We start from the raw sequence: 24483 nt of genomic DNA, 5'->3' as shown, positions 1-24483 counted from the left end.
CCTATACCTATCAATTGATGGACACTTGGGCTGCTTCCATAATTTGGCTATTGTAAATAATGCTACTATAATCTTTTTGAATTAGTGTTTTTGTATTCTTTGAGTAAATACCCAGTAGTACAGTTGCTGAAACACAGAACCCTATTTTTAATTTTTTGAGGAACCCACATACTATTTTCTATAGTAGCTGCACCAGTTTGCATTCTCACCAACTATGCACAACGGGTCCTTTTTCTCTACCATCCTTGTCAACACTTGTTGTTTCTTGTGTGTTTGATTTTAGCTATTCTGATAGGTGTGAGGTAGTATCTCATTACGGTTTTGATTTGCATTTCATTGATGATGACCATCTTTTCATGTGTCTGTTGGTCAGCTGTATGCCTTCTTTGGAGAAATGTCTGTTCAAGTCTGACATTTACTGGCGTTGAGTTGTGTAAGTTCTTTATATATTTTGGATACTAACTCTTTATTAGATAGGTCATTTGAAAATATCTTTTCCCATTTTTTTAGTTTTGTTAATTATTTCCTCTACTGTGTGAAAGTCTTTTATTTTGATGTAGTCCCAATAGTTTATTTTTGCATTGTTTAGCTTGCCTCAAGAGACATATCTAGAAAAGATGTTGCTATGGCTGATGTCAGAGAAATTACTGCCTGTGCTCTCTTCTAAGATTTTTATGGTTTCAGGTCTCACATTTAGATCCTTGAGTTTATTTTTGTATTTGGTGTAAGAAAGTGGTCTAGTTTTATTCTTTTGCATGTAGCCGTCCAGTTTTCCCAACACCATTTGTTGAAGAAACTATCTTTTTCCCGTTTCATATTCCTGCCTCCTTGTCAAAGATTAATTGACCAACTAATCATGGCTTTATTTCTGGACTCTATTCTATTCCACTGATCTGTCTATTTTTAAACAAAGCACCTATTATTAACAATATATTATTGTGCACTTTAAAATACGTTAAGAGAATAGATCTCATGTTACTTATAGTTACCACAAAAACAAAAAAAAACCCCATAAAATAACATAAGAAAATTTTTGGAAGTGGTAGATATTTAGCACCTTAATTATGGTGACAGTGTCATGGGGTATGCATATGTCCCACTTGTCAAAATGTATATATTAAAACATGTGTGTAGGGGCACTTGGGTGGCTCAGTCAGTTAAGCTACCAACTCTTGGATCTCACCTCAGGTCTTGATCTCAGGATCCTGAGTAGGTGTGGAGTCTACTTTAAAAAAAAAAAGGTGTGCAATTTTTTGCATATCAAGTATACCTCAATAAAGCTTAAAAACATTAAGCTGTCTGTAGAATTGAGAAAAAATATCCCAACAATAAGCTTAAACTGAACAACATACTTTGGCCTGGCACATAATTGGCACCCCGTAAATTTTTGTGTCTAGATAATGATATTACTGCCATCAAATTAAAACAGAGAAGCAAAAACATTTTCCTGTGTGTAAGATTAATCTGTTGAAGACAATTCAACTATAAGGATTTCATGTAAGTAATGTAAGGTGTCTAAAATTGAAAAGTACATCCATCTCTCAGTTTTAAAAAGTACATATTGGGCGCCTGGGTGACTCAGTGGGTTAAGCCGCTGCCTTCGGCTCAGGTCATGATCTCAGGGTCCTGGGATCGAGTCCCGCATCGGGCTCTCTGCTCAGCAGGGAGCCTGCTTCTCTCTCTCTCTGCCTGCCTCTCCATCTACTTGTGATTTCTCTCTGTCAAATAAATAAATAAAATCTTTAAAAAAAAAGTAAAAATAAAAATAAAAAGTACATATTAAGTTAATATCAAGGAAAGTGTGCTTGCTCTCTAGTAACGGTATATTTATTTAAAATAAATACACCTAATTCCAAGTTAACAGGATCTTAAAATCAGTACTCTCCCATTATATTAACAAAATTTTTAAAACCAAGAAAGAGTGCTCAGAGCCCAGACGTAGTCCCCCCCACATCCCGCCCTGGCTGCCAAGGGAAAGAGCACATAAACAGAAGCAATTGTGGCTCACCTTGTTGCGGCATTCCTTCAGCAGGCCTTCTACAAACTTCCAGTTGGTTTGAGCAATCACTGATGGGGAGAGGTTGGATAGTTTCGGTTGGCGGATGGTACTGCCCATATTCCTGGCTTCCTGGATGTACTTCTACAGCAAAGAGAAAGATCAAGGCTGTTTGGATCCATGCACACAAACCACAGGTGACCAGTAATAATGAGAGCCTGAAGAGGGCACTACTATCACCCCACACTTTTTTATTGCCTCCTTTTGCTTACAGTTGGAGGTAGAAAGCTTAAAATGAAACTCTTGCAGCAAAAAGAAAAACTAAGACAATATTATGAGTTTTCTCTGATAAAAGGCATTCCATGAGTACTGTAATTACCTTTGCTTTAATGATGTAAGAGATAAAGAACACACAGCTAACACATAGCAGCATGTACAGCTCGGTGTACAAACCCAACCAAGTTTCAGAGTACTAATGAGATATCCATTTTCTCCACCACACTGCAAGGAGTTTAACTCTTCTGCCCATATAAAAAATATCTACCCTTACTATCATAAAGTATATTGCCTTGCTAAATTAGGGCCTGGAAAATAAGAGTGTGCATTTAAGACAACAACTCCATTTTCTGTTCTTCTACACTGTGCTGGTGATTCTCCATATGCTACTTTTTTTGACATACACACAGCAATTCAGTGAACTGCGCTATGACATCCCCTCAGCAGCACAAGTTTGCAACCAATATTTTCACCCTAGACTTTATTCCAGTAGTACAATTCTATCCATTCTATCTTCTGCTCCTCAGTCTGCCCCTCCTACCAACCACTAAGGTTAGACATTTCAATTCCTTCACCTGAACTACTGCTATCTGCCTCCTATTTTGTTACCTACCTCCTGCATCTCTTTACTCCAAATGATTCTGTCCACAGCCTCCATCACACAACTATCAAGCTTTTGACCCTCTATTTCCTCTACTTGAATGCTCTTAACTTTGTCTCTCACAATCCCATCAATGTCCTCAACAGGCTTAAAGGCAGAATCTAAGGCTTAAAGAGATGATGGCTTCCTCAGTCTTCGTTTGAATACTACCCCAGGTAGAACTGAGCTCTGATAATCAGAGATCAAATATTGACTTGCCTCTCACAAGGCCCTTTCAAAGACTGTTCTACTAAAGTTATTTGTGTATCAGTTTGTTCCCTTAATAAACTGGTATTCCTTGACAACAAGCCTACCTCCTGTCATCTTCATATTTCAAAGTGCTTACTACAAATGATTTGACCAAGGAAACATGCTCAATAACCACTGCTGAAAAAATAATGTGGAGGTGAGGTGGAAGACCCAGGGGAGACTTCTAAAATAACACCAATACCCCAAATCCCTTATGCCACCTTCACAAAATGTCTAACCACAATCATATTCTATAAATCAGCAGTTAAAAACTCATAACCATACCTTGCAATTCTTATTCATTTAAAAAACAGCAAAGACAAAATGGTATTTGTTTTCCCATTCACTGAGGTATCAGACATATATGAAAACAATATGCTTTAACAGGTTTTAAGTGTATAAAATGTAAACCGCAGGGTCTTTTCTCAAAGAGAAGCTCCTGAAATGGGATTCTGAAGGTGAAGCTCCATTTTCACAACTTCTCTGCAACTAAGACAGGGTCTCCATCCTGAGGCTTAGAATAGAAACTTCACTGGGAACAAGTTACAGTAGGGCTAAGAAACTCAGCTGGTAGACTCAGGAGGTCAATTCAGAAATCCCTAATCCCCAGGGACCTGATGATAACATTCCTGTCTTTTGCTCCTCTAAGAAAAAAAGTCAAGATTATCAATTTTAAATTAAAATACACAAAAAAATAGAAGAAAAGCCCCCCACTCCCAAGTTTCAGATATTCACAGTATTAACCTAAGTACAGCTTTTCTTCCTTCTCACTCTAACAGAATTAACTTCTTTACTACCAGACTACACACTACACACTACACACACAAAAAGACTCACAAATTTCAAAAGTAATTCTTTCAAATTTTAGACTCTTATCTTCTGAGGTTCCTATCACACTCCTCAGAGTATCATTCATGACTGAGTACCAAAAGGACAGTGAAAGGCTCTCTTCTTAAGTGGGACATCATTCCTAATGGGACGACAAACAGGGTGTGGCTCAGGGAGAGGATCTACATGGTTAATAGCCAGCTGTCACTTGCAGAACATCATACATGCTGGATTTGTCATAACCAAGTCCCAGTATCAGATATCAGGAACTAACTCTAGTATTAACCCTTCTTTATGGGGAGAGGTCATTGCTAAGACATTTGAATTAGACCAGAGGCCAAGGAAATGGGAAGGAGGAGAGTGCAGAATAGTCACAGCATCACTGTCACTCTTAACGTGTCTTACCTCTCTCTGGTCATTATCTAAACGCAGGTGTTCTGTGTGCTGCTTCTGCCTATCTTTCCGCCTCCACTGGGCAGGAGCATTCCTTTTTGTCCACCTGACAAAATTCAAGCAGATAAATTATGAACATCGCACTGAGAAAGTAAGGTCAAATTACTGACAGGAGAGAACCTGAACATCTAGGCAACAACACCGGCCATGGGAAAACCACCAAAAAGTCACCTGAGATAGCTCAGAGACCTTGAGGAAAAGGAGCTCAGACCTCAGTGTCTGGGTAAGAAAAACTCCCCAGGGAACACAGACATAGTTCTCTTAAAACATGTACCAAAAAACTTCATATGCAGACTCAAAACTATACACATTCAACTCTTGTCTGAGCTTTGATACAACCATCTACGAAAGTAACTAAAAAAGAGCAATGCTGCTAAAGTATCTCCTTTCAGTTCAGACTCCAATTATTTCAACTACCACTTACTGAAGACACAATGCTAGCTAGGTATGGTGTGGGATTTAGTCAAGAGATTATTGCAATCTATCTATAGCTTTCTGCAGCCTCGGGCATGCGGAGCTATCTCAATTTGCAGAGTACGGACAAGAATTAATTATACTTTGTCATCTGTATTTATTCTTGTTCAAACAAGTGAACAACCTGACAGTCTGGGTCTTTCCCATATTTGCTTTATAAAATTCCAGGAGTCTTCTACCAGCTCAGGCCCAGATACTGGAAAACCCTCACCATCTGTGGTTAGGGAGCTGGATCAGGGAATTCCTGAGGTTGACTCACTTGTTGCTGGCTGGCCCGGTGGAAAGTACATCAGACTGCAACTTAGGGAAAAAGCCTGGCTCATACTTCCCTTGTCCAATCTTCATGTCAAGTAAATGGGGGTGAATCGCAGTATGGTCAATTTTCGCCAGACGCAGTTCAATTGCTTTCTCTGAATGAGAATAACAAAAATAAGTCAAATATTTTTTGAAAACACACCACATTTTAGGCCATAAAATAAGTCTCAATACATTTAAGATCATTTGAATCATACAAAATATGTCCTCTAACCACAATAATCAATAATAACATCATAAAACTAAATAACACACTTCTATATCAAATTCATGGGTCAAAAGAGAAATCAAAAGAGAAATAAAGTATTCTGAAACTGAATAAAGATAAAAATATCAGCATATGTCATTAAAATATTACTTGAAAGGAGATTTACAGCATGAAATGCCTATTTTACAAAAGAAAGGTTTCAAACTAATGACCTCAGCTTCTACCTTAAGAAATCAGAAAAAGACAAGGAAATTAAATCCAGAAATACAAGAAAGGATATAATAAAGGCCAGAGTAAAATCAATGAAATAGCAAACAGAGAAAATTAAAAATCCAAACATTGGTTCTTTCAGATAAGTAAAACCAATTTTTAAAAGTCTGGTCAGGACAAAAAGGAAAAGAGACAAATTAACAGTATCAGGAATGAGGTGACATTGCTACGGATTCTATAGATATTAATACAGGAATATTCAAATAATTTAATACCAACAAATTTAATAGGTTAGATGAAAAGATTCCTTGAAAAACAAAAACTGCAAAAGCTCATTCAATAAGAAATAGATATGAATAGACCAATATCTACTTTAAGAATGAAATCTGTAGTTTATTTATTTTTTTTTTGTAGTTTATTTTTAATTTTATTTTTTTAGGGGGCTCCACACCCAATGTGGGGCTTGAACTCACAACCTTGAGATTAAGAGTCACTTGCTATATTGACTGAGCCAGCAAGGGACCCCTGAATCTATAAGTTGAAATCTTCCCACAAAAAACTCCAGGCCCAGATGGCTTCACTGATGAATCCTGCCAAACATCCAAAGAAGAAATAGTACCAGTTACATAAGCTCTTCGAGGAAACTGAAGAGGAGCAAGCACTTGTCAACTGATTCTCTGAAGCCACCTTTATCATCCTAATACCAAATCAGACCATTACCAAAACAACAACAACAACAACAACAACAACAAAAAACAACCAAAAAAACTATGAATCAATATCCCTCAGGAACACAGATGCAAAAATTCTAAACAAAAGTTTAGTAAATCTAATCCAATAATATACAAAAAGGATAATACATCATGCCCAAATACAGTTTATTTCAGGAATGCAAGTTGATTCACACACTCAAAAATCAATGAATGGGAGTGCCTGGGTGGCTTAGTGGGTTGGGCCTCTGCCTTCAGCTCAGGTCATGGTCTCGGAGTCCTGGGATCAAGTCCCGCATTGGGCTCTCTGCTCAGCAGGGAGTCTGCTTCCCTTCTCTCTGCCTGACTCCCTGCCTGCTTGTGATCTCTCTCTCTGTCAAATAAATGGATAAAAATCTTAAAAAAAAAAAAAAATCAATGAATGTCATTCACCAAATTAAAAAACTACATCTAATAACCATATAATTACCTCAACCGAGGCAGAAAAAGCAACATCCCCTCTGACAAAAACTCTAAGTTAACTAGTAACAGAAACAAATATCCATCTAGTAAAAGATATCCACTGAGAGGCACCTGGATGGCTCAGTTGGTTTAGCATCCAACTCTTGATTTTGGTTGAGGTCACGATCTCAGGAAATCGAGACTGAGCCCCATGTCAGGCTCCATACTCAGTGGGGAGTCTGCTCAAGATTCTCTTTCTCTCTCCATCTGCCCCTCCCCCTCCATGTGTTTGCTTGCTTGCTCCCTCAAAATAAATAAATAAATCTTAAAAAAAAAAAAAGATATCCCTCTTTTTTTAAACCTATGGCTAACATCATACTTAATGGTGAATGCTTTCTCCTAAAATCAGGAATAACTCAACAATGTCCACTATCACCATGTCTTTTTGACACTGCAGTAAAGGTTCTAGCCAGTGCAATATGGCAAGATAAAGAAATAAAAGACATCTGGACTGAAAAGGAAAAAGTAAAACTATTATTATTAGCAGCTAAGATGATTATCTACGTAGAAAATCTGCTAGAATGTACAAAAAACTACTAGAAAAAAGTACAGTATGGTTGAAGGACACATACCAATATGCAGAACTCATATTTCTATATATTAGCAATATTAATATTAACAATCAGAAATTAAAATTGTAAAATATCATTTATAATAATACCAAAAACTATAAAATATTTAAAAAATAAACCTGACAAAGGATATGCAAAACTTGCACAGTGAAAATTACATAACAATGCCGAGAGAAACTAAAGAAGACCTAAATGAATGGAGAGATATCCCATGTCCACAGAACAGAAAATTCAATAACATTAATGTGTCAAATCCCCGTAAATTATCTACAAATTCAAGACAATTTCAATCAAAATCTCAGAAGGTTATTTGTGAAAAGTGGTAAGCTGAATCCATATATATATGAAATACAAAGAACCCAGAACAGTTAAAGCAAGTGTTAATGAAGTCAGAGGACTAACATTACCTGACTTCAAGATTTTATATAAAGTTGCAGTAATCCAGACAGTGTGGTACTGATATGAATATAGACTAAAAGATTAATGAAACTGAACAGAGAATCTAGAAATAGACTGACATGTATATAAATCATGGATATTTTGACAAAGGTTAGAAGGCAATTCACTGGAGAAAGAATAGTCTTTTCAACATATGATGCTGTAACAAGTGGATATTCACATGAACTTTGGATCCTTAGCTTATACTATATATAAAATTTAACTTGAAATGGATCATAGACCCAAATAAAAAGCCTAAAAATATAAAACTTCTAGAAAGAAATATGGAGAAAAAAATCTGTGACCTTGGTTAAACAAAACTTTCTTACATATAATACTAAAAGTATAATCCATTTTTTTCCCTAGGATTTTATTTTTAAGCAATCTCTCTACCCAACATGAGGCTCAAACTCACAACCCTGAGATCAAGAGTCTCATGCTTTATCAACTGAGCCAGCCAGGCACCCCATTTTTAAAAAAATATTTGATCCATTTTTTTTTTAAAGATTTTATTTATTTGACAGAGAGAGAGATCACAAATAGGCAGGGAGGCAGGGAGAGGGGGAATCAGGCTCCCCACCAAGCAGAGAGCCCAACGCAGGGCTGGATCCCAGAACCCCGAGATCATGACCTGAGCCGAAGGCAGAGGCTTAATCCACTGAGCCACCCAGGCACCTCTGATCTATTTTTTTTTTAAACTGATAAATCAGGCCTCATCAAAATTTAAAATGCTGTTCTTAAAAAAACCCTGTTAAGAAAACAAAAAGACAAGCCACAGAGTAAGGGCAATATATGCAAATCATAGATAAAGGACTTGTATCCAGAATATATAAACAACTTTCAAAACTCAATAAAAATTAAACAAATAACCCTAAAGGGGGGGGGGCAGAGACACTTCACTGGAAAAGATGAAATAAATAAATGGCAAATAAGCAGATGGAAAAATGTTCAATATCATCAGTCATCAAGAACACCCAAATCAAAACCACACTGAGATATCACAACAAACCTATTAAAACAGCTAAAATTGAAAAGAATGATCATACTCAATGTTGGCAACAATACAGAGTAACTATAGCTCTCATAAACTGTTAATGGGAATATAAAATGTACAACCAACCACTTTTTTGAAAGACAATTTGTCAGTTTCTTTAAAAAAGTCAACATACAAACCCACATGATCCAGTCATTCCACTCCTAGGTATTTATGCAAGGGAAAGGAAAACATGTAAACAAATGTTCATAGCCCAAATGCCCACGAACAGGTAAATAAACAAACTGCAGTAATAGCCATACAATGGAATAATACTCAGCACTGAAGGGAATGTGAATGAACCTCAAAATAATTATGCAGAGTCAAAGAAACCAAACTAAAACACACACACACACACACACACACCACAAAAACATACTGTGTGATTCCATTTATATAAAATTCTAAAAATGAAAACCCTATAGTAAGAGAAATCAGAGCATTGGTTGCCTCAGGATTTCAGGAAAGAATGGGGAGGGAACAGGATGGAGGTATTACAAAAGAAAACTTCTGAGGGTGATGAGTATATTTGCTTGTCCATGATGTAAATATATACATATGCCAAAATTTTAAATATGTGCAGTTTTCCTTATATGTCATTTATACTTCAGAAAAAAAATTTTTTAAGATTTTATTTTTTTATTTGTAAAAAAGAGAGAGTGAGCACAAGCAGGGGGAGCTGCAGACAGAGGGAGAAGCAGACTCCTGGCTGAGCAGAGAGCCCAATGTGGGACTCGATCCCAGGACCCCAGGATCATGACCTGAAGAGAAGGCAGAGACTTAACCAACTGAGCCACCCACGCATCCCCAAAAAATATTTTCTTAAGATTTTATTTATTTAGGGACACCTAGGTGGCTCAGTCGGTTAAGCAGCTGCCTTTGGCTCAGGTCATGATCCCAGTGTCCTGGGATAGGGTCCCGCATCCGGGTCCTTGCTCCTCGGGGAGCCTGCTTCTCCTTCTGCCTCTGTCTGCCGCTCTGCCTGCCTGTGCTTTCTCTCTCTCTCACTCTAACAAATAAATAAATAAAATGTTAGAAAAAAAAAAAAAAGATTTTATTTATTTGAGAGAGAGAGAGCACATGAGCTGGGGAAAGGCAGAAGGAGAGGGAGAAGGACAAGCAGATTCCCTGGTAAGCAGGGAGCCCAACTCGGCACTTGATCCCAGGATCCTGAGATCATGACCTGAGCCAAAGCCAAACACAACAAACTGAGCCACTCAGTTGCCCCTCAACTTCAAAAATTTTAAAGAATAAGGCGGGTCCCCACCTGCGACCACTGTGAGCTCTAACAGGTTCATACCCTGGACCCATCTGTGGGAGCCTGCCTACAGGCTGGGAGAAGGAACGAGCTCATGTGCACCTTCTCACCACACCTCCAACCCTCATGTCTGTAGCAACTCTAGGTTGGTGTGAATCATGTGCCAAGTTGGACAATTAAGGAAAAATAATTTAAAGAGAACGAACAAAAAAAGCTGGTAAGTCTCCTGGCATTTCCTAGAGTCATATAAAAACATCTCAGTCGTTGGGCCTTGATGTTATCCTAGGTCAAGTCGCATTCTCTCTCTGGGCCTCCCTCACTTCTTCCCACCCTTGCTCTCATTCAACAGAACTTATTCAGTGTCCAAAACGTGGCAGGTGCTATTCCAGGCCCTGCAGACACAATGGTGAATCAAAGGAACACCTTCATCTATAAAGTTAGCAGGTAAATAGAATTGATTTCCATTAAGATCCCTTTTAAATGCAGATCTTTTAAAAGATCTCCAAAAAAATCCTTTTAGCTAATTGAACATAATAATTAAAAATTTTAAAAATTAAAATTTGGGGGCGCCTGGGGGGCTCAGTGGGTTAAAGCCTCTGCCTTCGGCTCACGTCATGATCTCAGGGTCCTGGGATAGAGTCCCACATCAGGCTCTCTGCTCAGCAGGGAGACTGCTTCCTCCTCTTTCTGCCTACCTCTCTGCCTGCTTGTGATCTCTGTCAAATAAATAAATAATTTTTTTTTTAATTAAAATTTTAAGCAAAAAAAGAAGACCCTTTTTGTTATGTTTTTACCATTTTCTAGTCAGATTGCTTCAAGAAGCTGAGGTGTGAGATATAAGATGGAGTGAGGTGACTAAACCAGTAGTCCTCCAAGCTGGGGATCTGAGACCAGTGGCAAGAACCCTGCCCTAGCATATCTGGAGTACATCTCTCTAGGGATATACTAAATATTGCCATTATTCCCAAGAGCAGAGCACAGAATCGCTGAAGGGTCTGTGACACCCATTTTTCTGAAATGAATCACACAAATGAGGGTTAGCTGACCCTCCTTCCATATCCCAAACCCCACATTCTAATAGGCCCATAAGAATATGTGCTCTGGCCACAAGTGAGACCAGAGTAATTTAAATCAGTATGCTGCAGTGTTGGGTGTTCAACAAATAGATTACAGATGGGCTGAGAATTGACTGCCTAAACCTCCCGGGGATGGGCAAGGCCTCAAGGGACTAGAGCTTCTCACTTTATAGCCTCTAGCTATACACAAACTCCTCCCTTTATTTCAGTGAATCAAATATAAATTTTTCATTTTCAAGTGTAACACAACATGAAAAGACTGGGAAGTCCTGATTTAAACTGATGGCTTGGGGGATGTTTCTCTAAACTGACACTCTTTAAAAAAATCTCCATCAAACTTCCCAGGACCAAAATTTAGGCAGGGTTCAGTAATACAAAGCCTGATGTGTTCCAGGAGGCAAGCATGACTATGTCAGACTAAGCCACTTGCATTGGCAACATGCCCTCAAGCTTAGCCAAGAGGACTGTCATCTTAATGAAAAGCCTGAAACAAGAGTTGAAGGGTAAAAAGAGAAGGCTAGAGAACATAAGTTTGACAAAGCTAGGACTTTGTCCAAATTGTCACCAGTTTTGGGGTGCCTGGGTGGCTCAGTCGGTTGAACAACCGACTCTTGACTTCAGCTCAGGTCATAATCTCAGGGTTGTGAGACAGAGGCCCACATTGGGCCCTGTGCTCAGTGCAGAAACTGCTTGTGATTCTATCCTCCTCCCTTTCTCTCCCCCTCTCCTCTTCTTCACACTGATGTGCAAGCACACACACCCTCATTCTCTCGCTCTCTAATAAATAAAATCTAAAAAAAAAAAAAATTGTCACCAGTTTCATCTTCAAAACTAGAAAAATGCCTGGCACATTCATTCACCCAGTAAAAATTTGTTAACACTTACCATATGTTGAGCATGAACAGTTATTATACAATTTGGTAAATGAATGAACAAAATATACAAAAAGCTTTCAACAAGGACACTGAACAACCCACAAGGAAGTGAACACACTACTTAATGTGACACCTCAAATGAGACTATTCACTAGCTAAGCTGATCTAGGGAGGGCCTCTGTAAACAAAAAGGTCTTTTCATTCACACAAGCAGTGAACAACTTTTAACATCTGTATGTGCTAGGCCAATTCTAGCAGATTAGGGGCAAGAAAATGAGCAAATAGTCTCTGCTCTTAAATTGTTCCCTAATAATAACAGCTCAAACTAGCAGAGATTACAGAGAAGAAGCAAGAACAAAGCAGCACAGGAACACAGAGGGGGAATCCACTGACTCAGCGTGAGGTCATCAGAGCAGACTCTTCGGAAGAAGAAACATTTCAGCTAAGTTTTTGTGACAAATACTGTCCAATGCCTAACCATAACTCATTCACCCCTTCTTTCTTGCTAATAGAGCCCTGATATTGTTTACGGTAACGTCACAACCAGTTCAATACTTACTTTCACAGCCTCCCTTGCACTTAAGGATAGTCATATAACATGGTCATGGTCTACCAAACAACAGAAGTTGTTGGGAATTTCTGGGAAAGCTTTAGTTTTCTGATACAAGAGGGAAAATACCATTGGTATCAACCTTCCCCTCTTCTTGCCCTGAATGTGAACATAAAAAGCCTCTTGTAACCATGAGGCAACAAGTATGAATATAAAAGTCAGAATGTTAAGGATTAATTGGGTGAAAAGACAGAATTTCAGTTACTGATTACACTGCTGAGCAACTGAGCCAACATCAAAAACCACTAATTCTGCATTTCTTACTAATTTGAGAAAAATAACCCCCATCCGTCTAATCCAAAGGTGATTAAATTCTTGATTACTTATAGCAGGATCCATTCCTAACCGACACAATGTGAAAGGAGAAGTTTGCCAGGCAAAAAAATGGGAAGGCTATGGGAATAATTTATGCAAAAGCAGAAACGGGGAAAGAAGTTGGCATGTTTAGTAACAAGGACACTAGTGACATAATCCAACAGGCAAGTATAGCACCAAAAAGGCCTCACCTGCTTCATCCACAGTGGTACACTTCTGGTACATGGATGTGCGGAGAGTAGGTGTCCGCACATTCAACAGCCTGATTTTGTCCACTCGGGAATCAAACACCCGTAGTACAGGGTCTTTATCGTCATCGTCATGACACATGATTTTGTTGTCAATAAAAGAAGCAAACATCTGGGTCTCTAGGAATCTTGAGAGGAAGGGCAGGTATGGCTCAGGCTGGTCTGATAGAAAAGACGCCTGGTGGGACCAAAAGGAAACAGTCATTGATAGGGAAGAGGGAAGCTGGTCTATCAGCCTTGACCAGCAAAGGCAACCCACCCAAGGGATCCAGTAGGTTAATATTTCTCTGAAGTTTCTTAGGTCTTTATGAAAAGCAAACAGAAAAATCTCTTCATGGTTTGGTTTTTTTTTTAACACTCATAATTTCAGATCTCCTAAAACTCTGACACATTAGCCCAAACTTACTCAGGTAACCTACTGTGGTGACCAATCATCCCAGAATTCTCATGCCCGACCTGCAAGTGCACCTTAGCCTAAGAGAGCTCTCGGACTCAAGGTAAATCACCTGACAGTAATAACCAGCGCTCTAAAGCAAGATCTTATATTCCCATCAACATCACAAGGATTATGAACTTGTTTCCAGCATATAATGCAGGAAAACCCATCTTCAGTTAAATCTTCAAGAGAGTCTAGAATGGGGCGCCTGGATGGCTCAGTGGGTTAAGCCACTGCCTTCGGCTCAGGTCATGATCTCAGGGTCCTGGGATCGAGTCCCACATCGGGCTCTCTGCTCGGCAGGGAGCCTGCTTCTCTTCCTCTCTCTCTCTGCCTGCCTCTCTGTCTACTTGTGATCAATCTCTGTCAAATAAATAAATAAATAATCTTAAAAAAAAAAAAAAAAAAAATAAGAGAGTCTAGAATGTTTTCATTCCTCACCACCTCCCTAGCAGGATTACTCACTTTATCAAAGTTTTGCATCTGCTCCCTGTTGGTAAACCAGGACTCCTTATCCTGGCTGGGCTGAATGACAAACACCTCATAGTCTGCAAACATCTGAGTAAAACGATTTGCAAAAACTTCACGGATCTGAATGTTTAGCTGGTAAATCCTGAGTTCTTCCTCATCACACTGAACCTTCAGATCCTTATTGCTGCTGGGGTCTTCACGCACTTCCAGCTACAAAGAATGAAAAAAACAGTTGAAAATATAAGCTTTTTCTTTATCCCCCAAAAACGCAACTCATCTGTCCCCTACCATCCCTTATTCCCCTCCTAACTCCCTCCACACCCGCCCTACTCCCCCACCCTACAATGGTCTTCATAGCAAATGGAGAAAAGAAACAAAGGGAAAAGAACAGGAGAGGGGAAGGGAGGGGAGAGGAGGGGAGGGGAGGAGAAGAGAGGAGAAGGAAAGAAGGGGAGGGGAGGAGTGGAGAGGAGAGGAGGGGAGGGGAGAGGGGAGGGGAGGAAAAGAAGGGGAGGGGAGAGAAGGACAAAGGGAGAGAGGAATTCTGACATGCAGAAGAGAAAAATGAGAGTGTTGGCACTTGCAGGTACCCAGGAACTCAATGATAATACAGATAAGATCATTATGGGCAGAGATTCAGGAATAGAGGAAGGGCTACCACTTATCTCAAGGATCATCGAAAGGAGGAAATCTGGAAAGTCAATGAGAAAATGATAATGCAAAGCAACAAAGTCAGACTCTGGCTCTCCCTTCATCTCTTTGATTTTCTCCCCCACATCACATTCTTCTCTTTCTCCCTAAGAATTTCTCCTTACTGTGTCTGTTTTAACCTCTCTAAATATTTCTCTGCTCCTCTTTAGCCATGATTTTTTTTAAATATCTGCTTTACTAGGGTGTCTGGCTCATTGGGTTAAGCCACAGCTTTCAGCCCAGGTCATGATCCCAGGGTCCTGGGATGGAGCCCCACATAGGGCTCTCTACTCAGCAAGGAGCCTGCTCCCCCCCCCCCCCCCCCCCAACGCCCCCGCCGCCACGCCCCCGTCTCTCTGCCTACTTGTGATCTCTGTCAAATAAATAAATAAAATCCTTTTTTAAAAATCTGCTTTACTAACTAAATAGAACAGGAAAACGAAATGTTTCACATTTTAGCAAAAAATAAAAAAAATAGCCCAACAAAATGATTACATTGGCCATTCTGTTTATATGTAATTTACAAAAATAACTTAACAGTGAGAATTGGGGAGGGTGAAGAGATGGGTAAAAAACTACAGAAAGCTAAAAAAACAAAAACAGAAAACAAAAAACTACAGAAAGTTGATAGTCTCATCAAAGTCAGGAAACTTCAGCCTGGAAAAAGCAAATGACTAGCATTCAGGAGGATCAGGATCTAGCCTCTGCTCAATTACCAGACATTTAACCTTGGGCTCTCTAAGCCTTGGTTTCTTGATCTATAAAACAGTGTTAAGAAAACCTGCTCTGCATGCTATAGATTGCTGTGAAACTGACAGGGCAATGGATTTAGAAGAGGTCTGAATACAAAGATTACCACTGTCCTCCCTCCAAGTCACTCTGCTATAGTGTTCACAAAAAATGACAGCAGGTTCTCCTTGATGCGCAGTTGAGAAGCTATCCAAATTCAAATTTAAACAGCATTTCTTCTTTTTTTTTTAAAGATTTTATTATTTATTTGACAGAGAGAGATCACAAGTAGGCAGAGAGAGAGAGAGAGGAGGAAGCAGGCTCCCTGCTGAGCAGAGAGCCGGATGCGGGACTTGATCCCAAGACCCTAGATCATGACCTGAGCTGAAGGCAGCAGCCCAACCCACTGAGCCACCCAGGCGCTCTAAACAGAATTTCTTAAGATAATGTTCGCCAGAGCTGAATCCAGAGTCTCCCATCCAAAAGCATTCTTCCACTGCTCACAAATAAGCCTTTCCCTGAACTAGGTGCTTTTTTATCTCATACTATATTTCACCAGGGCAGCCCCCTAGTGCAGCCCCCTAGTACAGACCATACCTGTCACAAACTCACATACAGCATCTTACCTTTTCCAGGCTCACCCCAGTCCTCTTGACCAAGGCCTGCAGGCGGGCAATAGTTTCATTCTCCTTGAGGAGCTCATAGGACTGCAAAGGGGAGCCTGCAATGTTCCCATTCCTCTTGTCAGAGACAAGCTCAGAGGCCCGGAGCCTCTTTAGCTTGGAGGCACTCTCACTGCAATGAAGGTTTCCTTCAGGGGGAATGCCAAATGCCATGAGAATCTCAGAGACTTCCTGGACAAACTCCAACTTGTTGGGAAACTGAGGCAGGTCCTCTGGCAGCTCAATGAAGTGGTTGTCAATGTCCACAAAGCAGAGGTTAGCCTGGCAGTCAAAACAAGAAGAGTGTAAACAACCTGAGAGCATGATGAATATAATATATATATATCAGAAAGGATAATGAATAAGACAGAGAAGAGGAAATATCTGATACTGGCATGTATGGGATACAGTATAAAGAAGATGGGGCTCAGGAGGGAAACTGACCTGAGTTCCAATCTTCCCCTGCCACTTTCTAGAGTAAGTTCCTTAACCTTTCTGATTTGGTCTCCTCAGTTATAAAATGGAAAGAAAGAGATAAAAACACTTACCTTAGAAAGTGCTAAGAATTCTGTGATGACATAGATATTGAGCACCTAGCACAAAAGTCACACCTATAACAAACGCCTATAAAATGTTTGTTGCATTCATGAATTCTTATAGTAGTAAAGAGAACACCAGGAGTGAATCAGAAAGTCTAGGTTCCAGATCTGACTCTAGCACTATCTCTCTATATGACCCTAGCATACCATTATCCCTTCTGAGCCTTAGTACTAATTTGTTAGATTTAGTGGCTGGTCTTAATTATTTCTGTGCTTTGTTCTGGCTTTGAGGTTGCTTCTGAGAGGATACAGAGACAGAACTTTCATATACTGCTGGTGAGGTAGGTAATATGGATTAACAAAGAACAACTTGGCAATATCTATTTTACTTGCTCAAAGTCATACAGCCAGTATGTAGAACTGGGATTTGAGCTGAGCTAGCCTGACTTCAGACATACGCTCAAGCTCTTAACCCTCCATCTTCTCCTTAGAGGTCCTTTTATAGCTCCTGTCCCTACTGGTATTTCCTTATAGCTATAAATTAGAAAACTTTTTTAAAAAAATATTTATCTTACAACCATGAACCTGTCTTGCCAAGACAACTATCATTTCCTTCACTGCAGTGCATTATTAAATGCTTAATAGTGCTTCTGTTTCAAGATAAAACCAAAGAGAGATACAAACCATAAGAGACTCTTAATCTTGGGAAACTGAGGGTTGCTGGAGGGGTAGGGGTGAGGGCACGGGGTAACTGGATAATGGACACTGTGGAGGTTATGTGTTGTAATGAGAACTGGGCATTATATAAGACTGATGAATCACAGACCTGTATCCCTGAAACAAGTAATACATTATACGTTAATTTAAAAAAAAAAAAAAAGTTTGAGAACCGCACACACACACACACACACACACACACACACGCACGCACACAGAGTTGTTTAAGTCTGCTAAATAATCCAAGAAATATAGACAAAATATTTTTTACCTACTAGATTGGCAAAGATCTACAAGATTTATAAAGTCCAATGTTGGCCAAATTACTAGAAAACAAACAACTCATACACTGTTACTAGGAATATAAACTGAAAACTTTCTGAGGACAATCTTAAAGACATTTTCTTCTGGGCAATCCAAAAACTAGAACATTACCAATACTTTATCTACCTATAAGCACCTCCCCAATCTTATCCTCCAACCTACACATTCCCAACCCCAGATAACCACAATCCAGAATTCTCTATTATCTTTTTGCCCTTTGTTAGACAATTTATCACATATAAATGCCCTTAAATGTCAGCTTCTTTTTTAAGTTTAAGAAAGGATTGCTATTCCATAAGCAGTGTTGTGGTACTACTTTTCTTCACTCAACATAAGGTTACTAACATTCAGCCCTTTTCTTATATGTAGCTGTATTATATTCATTTGCACTCTTGTATAATATTCCACTGTGCGGATAGAGCACAATTTAATCAATTTTCCCATTAAAGGGCAGTAAGTTCTTTCCTATTTACTGCTTTCACATTTTTAAATGGTTTCTGGGACACATGTGCAAGATCTTCTCCTGGGTGTACCCTACGAGTGGAACTGCTATATTGTAGGCTCAGCAAATGTCCAACTTTATAAGATAATACCCAGCTGTGTCCAAAGTGGTTATAACAATTTATATTTTTACCAGCAATCTACTGATCAAAATCCTACCAAAACTGGATATCATCAGATTTCTTAATTTTGTCACTGAAATAGGTGCATTTAATTTATACTTCTCTGGTTACTAGTGAAAAAATGTGCATTTTTTTGTGCAATATTTGCTCATGTCTTTAGTCCATTTTTCTAAGAGGTGGCTTATCATCTTACTGGTTTGTACAATTTCTTTACAAACTCTTGATGCTAATTCTTCGCGGGTTATACGTATTATATATCTTCTAGGTTTTATCATCTTTTCATTTTTTTTAAAAGATTTTATTTATTTATTTGACAGAGAGAGATCACAGGTAGACAGAGAGGCAGGCAGAGAGAGAGAGGGAAGCAGGCTCTCTGCTGAGCAAAGAGCCCAATGCGGGACTCAATCCCAGGACCCCGAGATCATGACCTGAGCCGAAGGCAGTGGCTTAACCCACTGAGCCACCCAGGCGCCCCTCATCTTTTCATTTTAAGATGTCTTTCTCTTAATTTAAAAAATCATACTTATACTCTGGTTTTTCTTTAGACCACATAAATGTTCCACCTTTTACTAAAAAAAAATCAAATTTATCTCTTATTTTAGGGATAGTGCTTTCTATATCTTGTTTACGAAGTCCCTACCCAAAGGTCAGAATGTACTTGATATTATCTTTAGAAGATTTAAACTTTTGCTCTTGATGTTTTTAACTTTTTAATCCATCTCAGGTTGATTTTATTACGCTGGAAGGTAGGGATCTTTTTACATTTTTCCCTTTTGAACAATTTTTCCAGCTGCGTTATTATTAAACAGTCCCACCTTTGGGATGGTACCTCTATTGTATATCAAATTGCTGATCCACTGATCCTTCTATTTTCCTCTGTACCAATAAGTGTTTCAATCTATAAGAAGAGGTGGGAGGATGACATTAAGTCTCCTTAAATATAACTATTCCCCAAACTTTCAATCTATTAAAACTGCACATTTTAACATGTCCATGCATGCATTCATTCAATAAACACTTGCATTAACTACTCCATCTACCATTCCACAATCAAAGAAGAGAACTTTCCCATATCTAAGATACAAAGATTAGAAGAATAGCTTTAAAATTTGCTACTTTCTGGATCCAAAGGGGCACCTATACCCCAATGTTTACAGCAGCAATGTCCACAAGAGCCAAACTACGGGAAAGCCCAAATGTCCACTGACAGATGAATGGATAGAGATGATGTGGTGTACACACACACACACACACACACACACAATGGAATACTACTCAGCCATCAAAAAAAAAAAATCTTGGGATGCCTGGGTGGGATGCCTGGGTGGCTCAGTTGGTTGGGTGGCCGCCTTCAACTCAGGTCATGATCCTGGGTCCTGGGATTAAGTCCTGCTTTGGGTCCCTCGCTTGGCGGGGAGCCTGCTTCTCCCTCTGCCTGCTCTGCCTATTGTCCCCCCTGCTTATGTGCTCGCTCTCTCTGTTAAATTAATAAATAAAATCTCAAAAAAAAAAAAAAAAGAAAAGAAATCTTGCCATTTGCAACAACGTGGATGGAACTAAAGGATATTAGGCTGAGAGAGATATGACCATCAGAGAAATATAATTATCATATGATCTCACTCATATGTGGAACATAAGACAAAAAACAGATATAGGGGAAGGGAGGGAAAAATAAAACAAGATGAAATCAGAGAGGAAGACAAACCATAAGAGACTCTTAATCATAGGAAAAAACTGATGGGAGCGGGTTAGTGGGATGGGGTGCTGGGCGATGGGCATTAAGGAGGGCACATGATGTAATGAGCACTAGGTGTTCTATAAGACTGATGAATCACTGACCTCTACCTCTGAAACCAATAATATATGATAATTAACTGAATTTAAATTTTTTTAAGTGAAAAAAATTAACTTTCTGGAGTTCTTCCACTGAATAACAAGTTTAATCCTTAACTAGAAAAAAAGGCTAATAAATGTTTAACACCTAAAAATTGACTTTTTGTTTGTCCCTTTAAGATTTTAAAATTAGGGGCACCTGGGTGGCTCAGTGGGTTAAAGCCTTTGCCTTCAGGTCAGGTCATGGTCTCAGGGTCCTGGGATCGAGCCCCACCTCGGACTCTGCTCAGTGGGAAGCCTGCTTCCTCGCTGCACGCCCCCCCCCCACCGCCTGCTTCTCTGCCTACTTGTGATCTCTCGCTCTCTGTCAAATAAATAAATAAAATCTTAAAAAAAAAAAGATTTTAAAATTAAAAATGCTTTCATATCAAATCATTAAAAAAGATAGTAAAGACAACTAAATCTAGTTATGAAGATCACCTGCCTTATAAGACCTGTCACAGAACAAATCTCTGTGACCCACCGAAGGTACACAATGCAATCATTTATCCCACTGGTTCTCCTCTCTTTGTAGAAAAAAAAGCAGTCTGTCCAGCTGGAAACACAGAGGCATCTAAAAATAACTGCAACCCTCAATAATGCTTGTTTGGCTTTTCTGCCACTGATGTGAGACAAATATAGAATGTCTATAAAGAATTTTATGAACTCCAAATGCTATGTCCACATACTGTTGATATACTCCTGGTGAGAGGTAGCTAGAGGACAGAATGCAGCTCAGACACACTTCAGAGATGGGCTAGATTAAGACAGGAGCCTTGGATACCACTAGCCATTTTTTGTAGAGTTGAACTCGAGGTAGGGATAAGAAGGCAAAGTGAAATAGGAGGTCATTCAAATACTAAGCTCATACAATAGCCTCACACTATTTTCTCCCACACACTGATAATTCTGGCAAACAGAAGCAACTTACAAGCCTACCTCAAACTCCTCATGCAACCCTTTCCTCAGCTAAGAGGCCAACTCCTGCAAAACAGCCTGGGGGACAAAAAGTAGCCTAGAAGAGGCACTGAAACCACATGATCACTTTTCCTCATTTTACCTCCTGCCTTGCTGGAAGAGGCCATGGGAAGACTTAGCTACTCTGGGGTAGTAACTACATGGACCCCCAAAATCCCAGAAAGTCTTCCAAATCTTTTCCTGCAGGAAGTCACAATGTCCCTTCCCGGTCCTGAGTTCATAATAACAGTCACAGCCAGCTTCATCCCTAGTCTATCTCCATGTTATTCCCGGAAGAGGAGCTCAATACATACATTACCGGGAAAAGCTATTGAAGGAGTATCTTGAGAAAGGAGAAAAAAACAGTAGGAAAGAAAGACCCAAGATAGGAAGAAGTAACACCCTCTTCTTTACTCTAATATCCTCTGCCTGTTTTCCTTGACATAGCTATGGACAAACTGCCTCCTTCCTGGATCCACACAATGAAACCCAAAAGAGAAGTGCAGGACAGAGAATGCCTCACAGCAGCTCGGCACCCTCCCTTGTTCAGGCACAGCTGAGCTCATGGGTTGGTATAAAAAGGAACAAAGGGCTTTTTCACAGTCTTCTGATGCCCTAAGATGGGTCGACAACTGATAAATTCGGATTCAGGGATCTAAGAAATGTACAGTCTTCATCCCTCTGGAGAAAGTCCCTTTTTCTAAACCAACCTTGCCCCATTACCCTGATGATGCACCTTTGCACAGGCCCAGGTGAATTTTCCCAGTTCTGCCTCAAACCTCCTTCTAGCAGTGTAAAGATACCACAGGATGTCCACCAAAAGGTTAAAAGTAGTTATCTCTGGGTGTAAAATCTGAAGTCATTTTTACTTTTGTGCACCTTTAGAATTTTTTACTAGAAACATATATCACTTATGGGCACCTGGCTGATAGGTAGAGCATGTGCCTCCTGAGCTCTGAAATAGGAGTAAGCTTGAGTCCCATGTTGGGTGTAGAGATTACTTAAAAATAAAACCTTAAAAAAATTTATACACACACACACACACACACACACACACACACACACATATATATATAATTTGCAAAACCTCCCAAAGTTGTCTTTTCGAGATATTATTAGTCTTCTTTCATTATGCATACATTTCAGGGTGCTTTACTCCTTGAGAAAGTTCTCCCCAGTCTAAAGTTCCCAGGAGGAACTACACAGGCTCAGGTATTCTACAGGTTGTCTGCTAAAAGTCCAGGTAAATATCCACCTATGAAATGACCTGCACAAATATGTGCCCTTTAAAAGGACAGTCTGGATGAAGTAGGACTCTGAAACCCTCGAATTGCTAATTAAGTATGCACAGGTATTCCTCAGTAACATCGTCATCTCTCCTTCCCAAGCAGACCACAGCAAGACACAAAGGATGCAGCAATGATGGAGAATACTGCAGAAGTGGAGACCCCGATACCCAGAAGAGAGTGAACTTTTGGGTTTCTCAAACATTCCCACTGAGTCCCCCATTAAGAAAACTGCTGGTCTCTTAGCAGCCTCTTCATACACCCACGTACCTGAGGCACCCAAAGAACGATGCTGAGGGATCCTACGTGGAACAGAACTTGCCCCAAATATGCAGCAAGCAGATGCTCAAGATGAAAATAAAACTGAAAAAACTGGCTTCTTGCCTAGTGACCTACTTATTACACTGCAATGTTGCATGCCTCTTTAGCTCTCCACCTTCAACCATTTTTTGTTGTTATTCTTATTCTGACTTTACAAAATGATAGATTTATTCTGAAGAGGTGTCAATTTAAATATGCATGTTTCTATTCTCCAAACTTTGACATGTACTCTTCATGTATATTTATCAGTAAAACAAATATATATAAAAGCCCAATATCCGAACTCAATGATTTTCTCCATCATTCAGATCTTTTCTTCCTTAATTAACCTTATCCCACTCCAAACAATACAAAGTATATAAAATCAAAGCAGCAAAGGGGGTGGAAAGGGAAGAAGCTACAAGGAGGACATTTTCCTTCTAAAACCAAAGGAGAAAGGAAAAGTAGAGATCCATCTGACTGCAATGTAAATATTACAGGTGTGATCTAATGACGAGGGTTTCATCAAGGACACTGCCAAGACATGCCCAACAACATGAGTGAGGCTCAGATCCAATTCCATGAGACCGTACTCTTTGGAGGCTTCCTTACTAATATTACTTAGTTATGCAAAAATCTTCCTCCATAAGCATTTTGGTAGGGGAGGAAATAGAGCCACATAACACCAGTGTATGTATACTCCAAAATCTTATTCCCAGGCCTTTCTAATGACTGAGAAGTTCAGAATATGAAAACCCTTCTCCCAAGTGGTTTCATACTAGCCACAAAAAGACATAAAAAGTTCTAGATAAGTTCTAGATAAGATAGAAAAATAAAAAATAAAACAATCTTATTTTATGCTTTAAATCTTCTTTAGAATGAAGCAGGAAATAAAGAAATACATATTTATGGGGCGCCTGGGAGGCTCAGCGCCTTAAAGCCTCTGCCTTCGGCTCAGGTCATGATCCCAGGGTCCTGGGATCGAGCCCTGCATCGGGCTTTCTGCTCAGCAGGGAGCCTGCTTCCTCCTCTCTCTCTGCCTGCCTCTCTGCCTACTTGTGATCTCTGTCTGTCAAATAAATAAATAAAATCTTAAAAAAAAAAAAGAAATACATATTTATAATCAATTCTCTCAGTATCTCAACCAATAGGAATGAGGAGCAGACAGACCATCCTCATAGCAAGAGAGGAAAAGGTTCTCTCTCAAGGCCTTCCTTATCTTGAACAAGGGAAGTTTTCAAAGCTGGCTTAGCACCACAAGAATCAGTATGATCAGGTCAACTTTTACAGATAAACCTGGCCTATAAAAGAAACACACTGATTTATTAATACTTGGTCTGGTCTGAGTAATGAAGTAATAATGAAATTACATTATGTGGGACTCCCTTAAAATAATCGGGAGTAGGAGGTATAAAACTAAAATACAATTTAACATGTATGATAACTATTGAAGCTGTGTGCTGAGAACACGGGAATTCATTATGCTACTCTTCTGCATATATTTCAAGTTTTACAGAATGAAAAGATTTTTTTTTTTTTTTTTTTTAAGTGGGCTCCAGGTCCAGCAAAGAGCCCAACACAGGCTTGAACTC

General features: G+C 39.4%; 1 protein-coding gene across 6 annotated transcripts in view; it reads right to left on the bottom strand.

Annotated features, from left to right (window-relative positions):
- The window catches only part of DENND5A (DENN domain containing 5A), a 96909-nt gene that overhangs the window by 27155 nt on the left and 45271 nt on the right, over window positions 1-24483 (bottom strand). For all 6 annotated transcript variants that reach the window (XR_006602233.1, XM_013055804.2, XM_045065846.1 and 3 more), the window contains 6 exons: window positions 16238-16555; window positions 14187-14402; window positions 13229-13463; window positions 5176-5326; window positions 4395-4488; window positions 2009-2140 (listed from right to left, as the gene is read on the bottom strand). Coding sequence is in view for 5 of the 6 variants with exons in the window: in XM_013055804.2 (XP_012911258.2) it covers window positions 2009-2140; window positions 4395-4488; window positions 5176-5326; window positions 13229-13463; window positions 14187-14402; window positions 16238-16555 (1146 nt within the window). In the remaining variant the exon portion in view is untranslated. The remainder of the gene's footprint in view (window positions 1-2008; window positions 2141-4394; window positions 4489-5175; window positions 5327-13228; window positions 13464-14186; window positions 14403-16237; window positions 16556-24483) is intronic.

Source organism: Mustela putorius, unplaced genomic scaffold, assembly GCF_011764305.1.
Source record: "Mustela putorius furo isolate JIRA1106 unplaced genomic scaffold, ASM1176430v1.1 tig00003859_pilon_pilon_pilon, whole genome shotgun sequence".
Classification (NCBI taxonomy): domain Eukaryota; kingdom Metazoa; phylum Chordata; class Mammalia; order Carnivora; family Mustelidae; genus Mustela; species Mustela putorius.
The sequence above is the reverse complement of the archived record's forward strand: the minus strand, read 5'-3'. Positions and strand labels throughout refer to the sequence as shown.